The sequence below is a fragment of the Sapajus apella genome, unplaced genomic scaffold, assembly GCF_009761245.1.
Source record: "Sapajus apella isolate SASKATOON/1434 unplaced genomic scaffold, GSC_monkey_1.0 scaffold46, whole genome shotgun sequence".
Classification (NCBI taxonomy): Eukaryota; Metazoa; Chordata; class Mammalia; order Primates; family Cebidae; genus Sapajus; species Sapajus apella.
In genome coordinates, this window is record NW_022436986.1 from 1,054,626 (window position 1) to 1,066,982 (window position 12,357).

Here is a 12,357-nt window from a genome sequence, read left to right on the forward strand (position 1 = left end):
GGTAGTTATGAAGAACAGAATGTCCTCATAGCTACAAGGAGCTGTAGTAGCTGCTGTCCCAGCATCAGAACATCTGGTGAGGCTTAGGTGCTGGGCAGTGAGGTGGGGATAACAGAAGTATAATTTCTCAGGCACACCTTCCCTAATGGATAACTTTAGGGGTCCAGGTGCAAGGAGGAGGAAGGGACCTCAGGGGGCAGACTGCCAGTCTTCCCCTCACCCATTTCATGCCGGATCAAGGTGGGTGGCAGAACCCAATCCCACTCTTCCCTACTGCCCTGGGAGGAATCTTCTATCTCCCTTGAAGCCAGGTAGAGGTTGTAGGTAGAATCATTTTTATTAGAGCATGGCCTGTTTGGAGCTTACAACTCTGCAGCCTCCATGGGTAGCTGGGGGTGGGGGAAGATAGTATAAAAAAACGACAAAGAGAGCTGATGAGGCTGTGGGACTGGTAGAAGCTGCTGGCGGGTAGAGTGGGCTGGGGCCCTGGCAGGTTTAGATTGAGGTACAGCAGCGTTAATAATACTCTTGGAGCGTTAATACTCTGGGGAGGGGCAGGCACTTGCGGGCCCTAGGGCATGAAGGCACTTGGGATTGGGGAGAGGACGGGAGATGTGCGGCGGGACTGGGTGGGGCCAGGCCCCCGGGGTTTGGCAGGCACTTCAGGTAGTGCTGGGTTGGGGTAGGTTGGGCCCTGACAGAAGGCTTTGGTAGTGGCAGGCACAGTCTCTGGGCTGGGTCTGCGTTAAATAGAAGTGGCTTCTCTAGTGCTCATCTCGAAGCTCTGAAGGCAGGAACTTGTACTGCTGCTGCCGGATCTGTGCCAGTCTCTTCCTTGCCTCTTCCAGCTCTCGTTCCTTCCGAAGCATCTCTTCCTGTGCTGCGATGATCTGAGGGTGGGGATTGGAGACTCAGTTCAGTGAGGATGCACAGCAGGGGTATAGGGTATTTGGGACCAGTGCAGGCAATGTGACTGCCCTCCTGACAGTATCGCTCAGTGTCTGGGGTGAAGCTCACCTGGGCAATGCCGCCAACCATTTTCTCCTTCACCACCACTGTCTCATTCTCCTGGTCTTCGAAGGCTGCAGCCTTCTGTGCTGCTTTCACCAGGTTATCTGAGGCTCGCTTCACTGCGTTGCCAGCAGCCTGGGCAGAGAGAAAGCAGCGAAGTTGAGAACTCAGGTAGGATCCCAGTTGAGACAGTCCCTCAATTCTCTCATACAAACACATCTCAGGGGTAACAGTTTGAAGCAGTATAGCCCAAGGGACAATGGGATGGGTCAGGGTTCCTCACCTGAAGTCGTTTCATTGCCTCAGAGTCCTGGTCAGCCTTGACCTTGCAGGCCACAAGAAGCTGGGCTGTGGAGGCAGCTACCTGCTTGGCTGATGAGATGAGCTTCTCCTGGCTGGCATGGCCTTGTACAGCTGCATTAGCTGCTTCACATAGATTGTTGGTGGCCGCAGCCACCATCCGGGCCTAAAGCAAGGAGTGTTTGCTTAAAATATGCCCCTTGCCCTGGTCCATCCCCTCTCCAGCCTTCTCGAGTCTCTCAAACTCAGAGAGACCTAGTAGGTACTGCATACTTACAGCAGAAATGAGGCCCTGGGACCACTGCCCATCGTCCAGTGCATTGGCTGGAATGGCACCCACCTGGAGGAAGGAGGAGAGCCTGCTTAGACCTGCACTTTCCTTACTTCAAAGGCTCACTGGCTCCAGATGTGGATGTGGAAATCAAAGTGACAACCCGTCCCTGTAATTCTGGGTTTTTTGTTTTCCAGACAGAGTCTTGCTGTGTTGCCCAGGCTGGAGTGCAGTGGCACAATCTTGATTCACTGTAGCCTCTGCCTCCTGGGTTCCAGTGATTCTCCTTCCTCAGCCTCCTGAGTAGCTGGGATTAGAGGCGCATACCTCCATGCCCAGCTAATTTTTGTATTTTCAGTAGAGATGGGGTTTCGCCATGTTTGCCAGGCTGGTCTCGAACTCCTGACCTCAGGTGACCTGCTAACCTTGGCCTCCCAAAGTGCTGGGATTACAGGCTTGAGCCACTGCACCTGGCCTCTTCTGGGTTTTAAGCACTCACCTTCCCTTGGGCCACTAGTTCTCTCTGGGCAGCCGACGCAGCCTTTACCAGTGCACTGGTGGCTGCAGCAATGGACTTGGCAGCTTCCAGTATCTGCTCCTCAAAGTTCAAGGACTCATCTGCTTCCTGCAATAAACAAAGGTTGCCGAAAGAGATGTAAAGTCAGAGATGGGCTGAAGGTGGGGAAATTCTGCCATGGTGTGGGTAGAGGAGGAGGGGAACAGGACTGACCTTGGGTTTGGCCCGGGGCTTCAGTTGCTCTAGCTTTTTGGCTGCAGCCTCAATGGCAGCTGCAGCTCCCAGGAGCTCATTCTCAGCAATGACTGTGGGGTCCTCTGGGTCCACCCATTCTGTTCCTGGTGGGATAAAGGAAGAGGGAAGAGGCTAAGGCAGAGTGGGGAGGTCAAAAGCACCAGGGAACATGGTTATATCACCAGGCCCTGGCACCTTGGGGACTATGGGCAGAGGCTAGCACAGAGTGGTCCAGCCAGGAAGCAGAGATCACATCACGACAAGGGTTTTCCTTCCCTCCCTGGCCCTGGCCACCCCTCACCCTTCATAGCTTCAGCAGCCTGGATGAGCTCAGTGACTGAACCAGCCACACGCTTTGAATGTCCTGTCAATTGCTGCTTCAGTTCTGGGCTTGGCTTCTGCAGGGTCTGGGCAAGAAGTGGGCAGGGGACAAAGAGCATCACATCTTAGGGTCTACCCTGATCTATGAAATAGGGCAGACCATGAGCCCCTCACCCCCATCCCTAGAGCGCTCCATACCACAGCCCTCAAACACCACACTCCCTATCTAAGCACACACCATGCATCACACTGCACACATGACGGAGACAGTGGGGCTGTGTCACTCACCGGCTGACAAGGAGCAAGGAGAATGATGAGAAGAAAGAAGAGACAATGAAGGTAGAGAAAGGGGTGGTCAGGTGAGAAGGGAAGAGAAAAGAAAAAAGAGGAGGAAGAAGAGGTGATTGGGAGAACCAAACATGATAAAAGGATGGGGCCTGGGAGAAAGGGAGGCTTGGAAAGGAGAATAGATTTGGGAAATAGAGGATGGGGTAGGAAGGAGATCTGAGCAAAACAGCAGAGTGTGAGACTTGCAGGAAGAGACCTGTGTATTCAGAGAGGCTGGTATAAGGAACAAACAACTCCCTCCCTTACCAGCAGCACATGGTCCAACAGTTCCAGGTAGCCATTGGCACATTCCCGGCCATAGTGTAGGGCTCGAAGCCGCACATCAGGGGCCACTTCCGGGTGGTAAGCTGCTTCCTGTCCCCCAGAGTAATATGTTAGCTTTAGGCCCCCCAGATCCCTATAGTTTCTCTCCCACTATGTTCTGGCCCAAAGCTGCCCCATGAAAATGCCTCAGGGATTTCTACCTTGCAAGCTCGAAGCATATCTGCAATAGCACGGCGGCTCAGATTGGCTGTGGCAATGACATCTTCCTGGCGACAGGAATTGCCAGCGGCAACGGCCTTGGCTGTTGCCATGGTGATACCCTTGGTCATTCGGATGAAGTCTTCTGGGGTAGAAGTCTTGGCAGGTGGCTCTGGCGAACAGAAAACCTGTGGGGGCAGAACAAGAAGAAAGATTTTACAGTGGCTGAGACTATGAGACAATGTAGAACTCTGTGCATGTGATTTGGTGCAGTCCTTGGAGAGAGTCACACATCACAGTGAATGTAACAGAAGGTGGTTGGTTATCATTTCTCATTGAAGCAACTGGGGAGAGTTTGTTTGTTTGAAATTACAAAAGTGGCTTTTGGCTGAGTTTTCATTCCCAAAATAGAGAGAAGCCTTGAAGGGGTGAGAGGCAGAGCTGAGCCATAAAAGATACATAGATAGCTGGGTGTGGTGACTCACACCTGTAACCCCAGCACTTTCGGAGGCCAAGGCGGGCAGATCACAAGGCCAGGAGTTTGAGACCAGCCTGGCCAATATGGTGAAACCCTGTCTCTACTAAAAATAAAAAAATTAGCCGGGTGTGGTTAGCAGGCACCTGTAGTCCCAGCTACTTGGGAGGCTGAAGCAGGAGTATCACTTGAACCTGGGAGGCAGAGGTTGCAGTGGGCCAAGACTGTGCCACTGCACTCCAGCCTGGATGACACAGCGAGACTCAAAAAAAGAAAGTGTAAAGATGATAGGAGGGCATTTTTAGGTAAATAGTAGGACATGAACAATCAGGATGTCAAGTGTGAAAGTATCAAGGAATATTCTGGAATATAGGACTGGTTATTGGCGCCTTGAATATCACACTGAGGAACTTAATTTTACATAGTATGTGAAAGCCATAATATATTTTGATGGATATATTTATTCAATCCACAAAAATTATTAAACATCAGCTAGGTGGTAGATTCTATGCAAGGGGCTAGGGATGCTCCTTGTTCTCATGGAGCTCACATTCTGGTTTTGGACCTAGGTAATAAATGAGTAAACTAGCAGTAAAACTGAGGACTGTGATTTGGATTATGAGGTAATAAAAGAGAATGCTGTGATGAGAACTATTTCAGATAGGTGGTCAGGGAAGGACTCTCTGAGGAGATGACATGGAAGCTGAAGCCTGATGAACTGGAAGAAGCCCAGTGCTCAAAAGGCTGGACTAAAGTGAGTGGAAGAGCCTGCAGCAGGTAAGAGCTTGGCATGTTCTCAGAACTGACTGTGTGCAGGGGGACGGGGTGCAGCAAGGGGAGTAGGATGAGACTGGAGAAGTAAAGCAGGGCCATCACTAATGAGTTTTAAGTAGTGAAGTGAAATAATTTTCTATATATATTTATTGATGTCACTAATCTGATATATATAATATATATTATATATATTCTAATATAATCTGTCTCTCTATATTTAAATATATATATATTTAAAACAGGGTCTTGATCTGTCACCCAGGCTGGAGTGCCCTGGAATGATCATAGCTCACCACAGTCTTGAACTCCTGAGTTCAAGGAATCTTCCTGCCTTCAGACCCCTGAGTAACTGGGACGGGTATGGGCAATCTTGCCTAGCTAATCTTTAAATTTTTTGTAGAGACAGGATTTTGCTATGTTGCCCAAACTAGTTTTGAACTCACTCAAGTGATCCTCCCACTTCAGCCTCCCAAAGTGCTAGGATTCCAGGCATCAGCCATCGTGCCCAGCCTCTAACTTATAGTTTAAAAACATAATTGTGGCTACTGTGTAGAAAGGAGGATTGTGGGGGAAGTGTTGAAGCATGAAGACTGGATAGAGACTTACTACATAAATCCAGTGAAGGGCTGATGATGGTTTGGACAGTGTGGTAGTGGTGGGAGAGAGATGGGGAAAGAGAAAATGAGCTGTGTTTGGAAGGGGCACTATCAAAACTTAGATGTGATGAATGAGAGAAAGAGAGATGTCTAATATATTGAAGCTGGGTTTCTGGCTTTAGGAACTGAGTTACTAAAAGGTGCCATTTACTGAGATGGGGGAAAACCAGGAAAGGACCAGGTATGGGAGGCAGAAAGTCAAGAGTTCCAACTTGAACATCTTCGAGTAGAGGTGAAAACAGAACCCAGAAAGATGAATTTAGAAATTAGAAAGATGAGTAGGAAGAGAGGAGAGTGGCAGAGACCGGAAGCAGGGATACCAGGGAGAAAACTGGTGCAGCAGCCAAAGTGCAGGAGAGTATGGAAGTATGAACCAGAGTGCAGACAGTGGGACTAGGGAGGAGGAGTGAAAGGACATGGCAATGGCCTGAATATGGTGGCTAAGATGGTGAAGTCAAAGACGACTGAGGTGGAATCTTCATGACTGCAAGGGTGTTTCCACCATTAGGAGGACCATGTCATGGTTTGGAAGCACCACCTCTAGGTGGTGATATCAAACAAGCAGTTGAAAATAACCCAGAACTGGGTATCTGCTTCTTACTGAATAATAATGAAAGTGGTTAAACTTGCCAAAGAAGAGAAAAAGGCTATTTGTACAACCCTAGGAAGGCCTCTGCATTTACTAGGTTAAAGGTGATTCAATGATGTTCAAGAAACAAGAGAAAAGCCAGTATCTAGGCCAAGGGAAGAAAGAAATTCAAAGAGAGGCTTGTTAACACAGAGTCAGATGCTTTGGAAATGTTTGAAAAGGATGAAGGCCAAGAAGAGGCCACTGAGTGTGGCAACTAAGAGGCCACTAGTGACTGGAGAAAGTGGGAGGTAAAAAAAAAGACAGTTGTCAAATGCTAAGGAATAAACCTATGAGTAGGGGAAAGACATGAGTGTAGCTCACTTAAGATATTTGGTGATGGGCCGGGCGCGGTGGCTCACGCCTGTAATCCCAGTACTTTGGGAGGCCGAGGCGGGTGGATCACGAGGTCAAGAGATCGAGACCATCCTGGTCAACATGGTGAAACCCCGTTTCTACTAAAAATACAAAAAATCAGCTGGGCATGGTGGCACATGCCTGTAATCCCAGCTACTCAGGAGGCTGAGGCAGGAGAATTGCCTGAACCCAGGACGCGGAGGTTGTGGTGAGCCGAGATCGCACCATTGCACTCCAGCCTAGGTAACAAGAGTGAAACTCCGTCTCAAAAAAAAAAAAAAAAAAAAAAAAAAGATATTTGGTGATGAGAGGCTGGGCCCAGTGGCTCATGAGCATAATCCCAGCACTTTCGGAGGCGGAGGTGGGTGGATCACTTGAGACCAGGAGTTCGAGACTAGCCTGGTCAACACGGTGACACCCTGTCTCTACTAAAAATACAAAAATTAGCCAGCATGGTATGCGCCTGTAGTCCCAGCTACTCAGGAGGCTGAGGTATGAGAATTGTTCCACCTGGGAGGTGGAGGTTGCAGTGAGCCAGGATCACGCCACTGTACTCCAGGAGGAGGATGTGTGAGATCTGGGGTAGGAAAAGTCACATGGTGACTGAGAAAGGTGCCATATGAAATGGAAAGGCACCTTGCTCCGTCACCATGTGAGTCCCACGTCTGGGAGAAGTGACAAGAGGAGAGGGCTGAGAGGGCTGGAGGAGGATGGCTACAGAACAAGACCCTTCTCAAAAACAAACAAAAAAAAGAAGTATGGCAATTAGAGAGATGATAGACTGTCTGTGACTATGTCTGTGAGTATTTGTGAGGCACATGTTCACAGGCTTTCAGGATCCCTCTCTCTGACCCTAGTCCCTGATGCCCTAGACTCCCGCTCACCGCCAGTTCCTGCCGTATGTGCTCTGTGGTTGCCTCCAGGGCCCGAGTGCCTTTGGTGGCCTCATCTTCCACGGCTTTTACTGTCTTAAGCAATGATGTCACATTGGTCACCATCACCTAGAGGTATCAGGAGAGAGAAGAGGAATGATTTTAAGGAAGAGAAGGAGTCCATTAGTCCAGTGACCCTCCTGATGTTGCTCTCATTCTCTCCAACCTTAGCAGAGTTCTTCAGCTGCCACACAGCAGGGTCATCTCCAACTTTGCCAGCTGCAGCCTTCGTTGCACTGATGAGGTCTCCCAGGGCCTTGGCTACATCTTTCACTGCGTTGATCAGTACCACCTGTGTGGGAGAGCATTGGCTCTGGTCTATGGGAGGAAGCAGCAGGACAGGAAGTGGTTCCAGCCGGAATTAGGAGCATCAGGTTACTACCTGGGTCTCAGGGTCCTCAGCTCCCAGGCTGGCTGCACCCAGCTTGACCACATCAGCAAGGCGGGTGATTGTCGCCACGGAGGACTGGGCAGCTTGCGCCAACTTCTCCTGGCTTCCAGCTGCGTTTTGCACCAGGACCTTGGTGTCCTCCACCAGCACCTTCGCAGTCTTCAGAATACCCTCCCTGAGGGAGGGCCCAGCTTTGTCAGCTCTCCTCAGATCTCCCTTATCTACTCCAGCCTGTCCAAGGTGGCTGGTCCAGGTCTTCCCCATTCAAGCAAATGTTATCCTACCTCTTCCAGCCCAGTGCCCCGACCAGTCTGCCTCCCTCAGGCCCAGTTCCTGCCTTACCGGTGGTCAGCAAAAGTTTCAGCACCCTCGCGATTAAGCGTGCCAGCAGTGGCAAACATGATGGTGGTGTCGAGGTCGGCGATGATACCGGACACAGCACTGGCTGCTGTGATGCAGGCCTGGGTGCCACGATTCCCAGCCTGGAGTGCAGCCAGGACGTGGGAGACCTGGGGTAGGGAAAGTCACATGGTGGCTGTGGAAGGTGCCATGTGAAATGGAAAGGTTACCCACACCTGGAAGAAGTGACAAGAAGAGAGGGCTGGAGGAGGATGGCAAAGACATCACCTTCTCAGAGACTCTCCGGGCACACTCTATGAGCTCCTTCTTGGTGTAGGCATCACTGGGGTTGCACTGCAGGGCGCCTGCCTTGGTGACCAGAGCAGCACAGCCATGGCCCAGCTCCTGTACCCGGTGTTTGATATGGGAACCTATCTGTGAGCCGAGAGAGAGAGAGATGGATTTTACAAGGGGCACTAGGGTACCTCCATTGTGCTTGGAAGAGTCACTAAGGATATAGAAAAAACATGCACTGTAGACTAAAGAAGCAGAGAAAGTTCCCAGCACAAGGACTTTTCTAGTTTCATATCCTTTAGGCAGGAGGTCACCTCCTACACATGGAAAACAGTAGCAAGCAGGCAGTAACTGGTGAGGATTGTCTAAAGCACAGTGGGGAGGAGGGAGGAGCACTTTATGCTTGAGTGCTGGAATCAGAGGGCTGTGGATTACAATGTGGCCTGTATGGGGTTATGGAAGGTTTTGAGGATTGGATCTGCTAAGATCCAATTACTTGCTTTCTTGGAAAGCCAGAGGCTTAGGAAAGGAAGAGCTTCATGGGTTTGTGACAAGAAAGAATCAGAACACGGACTGGCAGCACATCAGAGAAGCAGCCATAGGCCCAGATGAGGGTTGGCAGAAGCCAGAGAGGCAGGCCTGGAAAAGCTCCAGATTCTGTGCTAACTCCTTTGTCCCTGTGACTGAAGGCTTTAATCCTCTGTCCCTACCCAGAGCCTCACTAGTCTTCAGCAGGTTGGCCCTGAGGCTGTTCCCTTTGTATGAACGATCACAGAGGGTAGGATGGGACAACCCTAGACTCTGACGCATCAGGAACAAGGGGCAGGGCAGAGCTGCCTCCATGTTTACCTCTTCATTTTCAGCAGCCACCGCTGCAGGCTTGGTCTGCGAGGCCAGACGGCCATAGTCACTGGTCAGCTGGTTAGCAAGAGGGCCTAGCTCCTCCGGGCTGGTGTTTGACTTGGTAACCTGGTGATAATGGAAGAAGTGAAGTTACATCCAAAGTCAGCTCTCCAAGGGCAGTCTTCTGGAACTTGCCCAAACTCACCATCTCCTGAACGGTCACTGCAATGGCCTTGGCTGTCCGCACCATAGTTGTTTGGTAATCCACAAAAGAACCTTCTGGTTCACCCATTGGTCCTTCATCCAGCTGAGGGGGAGGATAGGGAAGGGGAAAGACTGTCAGGGTCTCTGCCACTGTGCTTGGAGGCCCTGGCCCAGGGTGGCCTCAGTGTCCACAGGCACCCCAAGACTCTAACCTGGTTGATGGCCTGGGTGATGGAGTCCACCATGCCACCCACGACCCCAGCAGCACTGGCTGCCTCGTTGAGGGTTGTTGTCAGGTCCTCTACGGCCTCTGTCATCATCTGCACAGCCTCCTCCAGGGCTTCCTGGGTGTGAGCTGCTTGCTGTGCGGAGAGGAGAAGAGCTCTGTTGTTCCTGTTTCTGCAACCCCTTTCTAGTAACAGCTCCTCCCTCCAAACCCTCAATACCTTTGGGTTACCACCAGCCTCCTTGGCAGTGTATAGCAACTGCAGGGCAGACTCTGCCAATGTTTTAGTCTGGTCCAGGAGTGCCATCTGCTGCGGGTGGCTCAGGGTCTTGGAGGCAGCACCCACTGCAGCCAGGGTGAGCGGCTCAAAGTACTGGGCCATCTGGGACACCTGAGGCAAGGGGTTGGACTGGGGGTCAGGTCCCCTCTCTCTCACCCTATTCCCTGGGACTTCCCATGTGTCTCCATAGGTACCTTGTGTCCCAGCTGGGAGGCTTCAGCCCGGGCAGCACTGGCCAGTGGCTCAATGAGATGGGAGATCTCCTGTACTGCAGTGAGCATCTGGGTGTGCAAGGCCTAGGGAGGAAGTGGACATTAGCCCCGATCGTGATCTGCAATAGGACCCTCTGGCTACACAGAACTGCTCTCCCTTCCATACCGAATACCCTAACCCTCCTTGGCACACCCCAGGCCTTTGATGTCCCTAAGAAGCCACTCTGTCATCCCCCATCTTCCTCAAGTCATATTTTCTTCCTAGACATATCTTTCCATATAATCCTTTCCCCCCTCACCTCTTGAGAGATTCCCTCACGGGGAGCAAGCTGCTGGCTGACTGCAGCGAGGGAAGCCTGGTCTAGGTCCCGTAGACAGCTGTTCAGAGCTGCAATGGCTGTTTCACACTCCAGCTGCCCTGGAGCCTTGTCCCTGCAGACACATCATAGGCTCCAACACCCAAGAACATCCCCTAGTGCAAGGCCAGCCTATCCTTCCCCTGTATCCCCCCAACACCACCCCATCTAATTACACCTAAGTGCCCATCCTCCATTCTGCCACAATGTGTGCCCTCCAGCCACACTGGTTCTCCACCCCTCAATACCTCATGCTTGTAATCAGCTTCTTGATGGAGTCTGAGACAGTACGGGAGTGGCCGGCCAGCACTGACCAGCGTGGGGGGTCCCGGGGATTGACTGCAAGGGCCCGGGCTGTCTGGATGAGTCCCCCAGCGCTCTCCAACATTGTCTTTGCAGAGATCACAATGGGCTCCATGGCAGCTCGACCCTGGGCAAAGGGGAGGCAGGGAGGTAAGTCTCAGGACTCCCTGGAAGATGAGGTGATAAGCTGGCCCATCAGTTCCCCCTTCACATCATCTTACCTCAGGGCTGATCTGGGCAGGAATGCTGGAGAACTCAGGGTTGGATGCAAAGGCACTCAGATTGTCCACAGCCTCCAGCAGAGGGGCTGTTGCTGCTTGGCACTGGGCACGGTTCTCCTCTGTAAAGGCCCCGTCTAGTGCCTAGAAGTGACAGAGAGGCTCTCAGGACTCGGGATGCAGGCATAGGAGGTATAGGAAGCAAAGTGAACCAGGTCTCCTTCCTGGGACTTAAAGGATTTGGGGAGAGATGTAGGTGGTCAGTCTGGATAGAAAGAACTTGGGCTCAGGCAGAGAGAATGTGGTAGAAGGCCTCCAAGAGTAACTGGGGGACTCGGGAGAGATCAGACAGTTCAGGGAGAGGCTGGAAATTCAAACACTGGGAACCTTGATGGTCTTGACAAGATTCGCTGTGCTGTTGGCCACCTCCTTAGCTGACTGTACAAACTGGCGCTTGGCAGTAGGATTGGCAGTACGGGCAGAAGCCAGGCGGCAGCTGTTACACAGTGCAGAGGTGTGTTTGGCCACAATGGTGGCTGCAGACAGCACCTGAGGAGACACATGGAAGAGCCATGAAAAGGGCAAGAAGGAACTGTACATACCCAAGGAGGAGCTGTTTTAGGGTCAGGGGATGGACAGCAATACCCAGGGGAGAAGTTATGAATTTAGCAGTAACTGAAAAATGATGAGACCCATGGGAGGAGAAGACAGTTACCCAAAGAGAAGTTGTGGGTGGAAGGTCAGAGATGGGTCCCTGCCCTCTTTCGCAAGTGTCTTACCTCCCTCTACCCAACAGGGTCGGTCTGCCCTTTCCCAGACTTGCCTGTGGTCCCTGATCCCTTGACTTACCTGGGCCTGGGTACAGCCAGGCTCTCCCAAACTCTGACAGGCCATCTGAATTGCCTGGTTTGCACGGGCAAACTGTGTGGGCTCCACCAGCCCTTGCTGTCCAGCTTGGCTATTGGGGTCAGAGACACCAACCAGATATGCAGCCTGGGAAGAGAAAAGGGGGTAGGGGTGAGGAATAAAGACAGCAGGTGGGAAATAAATAGTGATAGTAAGGACAAAAGAGAGCAGAGGTAAGTTTAGAGAACAGGGCTTATTTTCCAGAGTTCTCCATGGTAGAGATACATTAGCAAACTATGGTTACACTGTAAAAAAGAAAAAAATATTGTATATTCAAGCATTTCAGGAGATTTAAAAAGTTAATAAAAAGGAAAACTACATAGCAAGGGTTTTTATCAAACCTCTATTTAGATATGTTTGTGTATGCTGGGTCTTAGAGTGAAAAGTATGGCTTACTGTAAGCAGCAGTAAAAAGTTTGAGAACCATATACAAATACACACCTTCACGCATACAAGCAAAGCCTCTTTTAAAGACATAGTTAAAAACCAATGAAGGTTG

The 12,357-nt window shown here is 51.0% G+C and overlaps 1 protein-coding gene across 7 annotated transcripts in view; it reads right to left on the minus strand.

Moving 5' to 3' along the window:
* Nucleotides 1-314: 314 nt before the first annotated feature.
* The window catches only part of TLN1 (talin 1), a 35,285-nt gene continuing 23,242 nt past the window's right edge, over nt 315-12,357 (minus strand). For 5 of the 7 annotated variants that reach the window (XM_032239998.1, XM_032239992.1, XM_032239995.1 and 2 more), the window contains 25 exons: nt 11,802-11,945; nt 11,340-11,501; nt 10,956-11,096; nt 10,680-10,861; nt 10,375-10,507; nt 10,058-10,159; nt 9,804-9,974; nt 9,570-9,719; nt 9,359-9,460; nt 9,160-9,279; nt 8,305-8,451; nt 8,020-8,186; nt 7,669-7,852; nt 7,453-7,578; nt 7,239-7,355; nt 3,467-3,652; nt 3,249-3,356; nt 2,943-2,945; nt 2,635-2,740; nt 2,313-2,437; nt 2,082-2,207; nt 1,589-1,651; nt 1,295-1,477; nt 1,018-1,146; nt 315-890 (listed from right to left, as the gene is read on the minus strand). In XM_032239998.1, the coding sequence (XP_032095889.1) occupies nt 765-890; nt 1,018-1,146; nt 1,295-1,477; nt 1,589-1,651; nt 2,082-2,207; nt 2,313-2,437; nt 2,635-2,740; nt 2,943-2,945; nt 3,249-3,356; nt 3,467-3,652; nt 7,239-7,355; nt 7,453-7,578; nt 7,669-7,852; nt 8,020-8,186; nt 8,305-8,451; nt 9,160-9,279; nt 9,359-9,460; nt 9,570-9,719; nt 9,804-9,974; nt 10,058-10,159; nt 10,375-10,507; nt 10,680-10,861; nt 10,956-11,096; nt 11,340-11,501; nt 11,802-11,945 (3,303 nt within the window). In that variant the 3' untranslated portion in view covers nt 315-764. The remainder of the gene's footprint in view (nt 891-1,017; nt 1,147-1,294; nt 1,478-1,588; nt 1,652-2,081; nt 2,208-2,312; nt 2,438-2,634; nt 2,741-2,942; nt 2,946-3,248; nt 3,357-3,466; nt 3,653-7,238; nt 7,356-7,452; nt 7,579-7,668; nt 7,853-8,019; nt 8,187-8,304; nt 8,452-9,159; nt 9,280-9,358; nt 9,461-9,569; nt 9,720-9,803; nt 9,975-10,057; nt 10,160-10,374; nt 10,508-10,679; nt 10,862-10,955; nt 11,097-11,339; nt 11,502-11,801; nt 11,946-12,357) is intronic. The other 2 variants (XM_032239999.1, XM_032239997.1) reach the window with 1 other exon arrangement.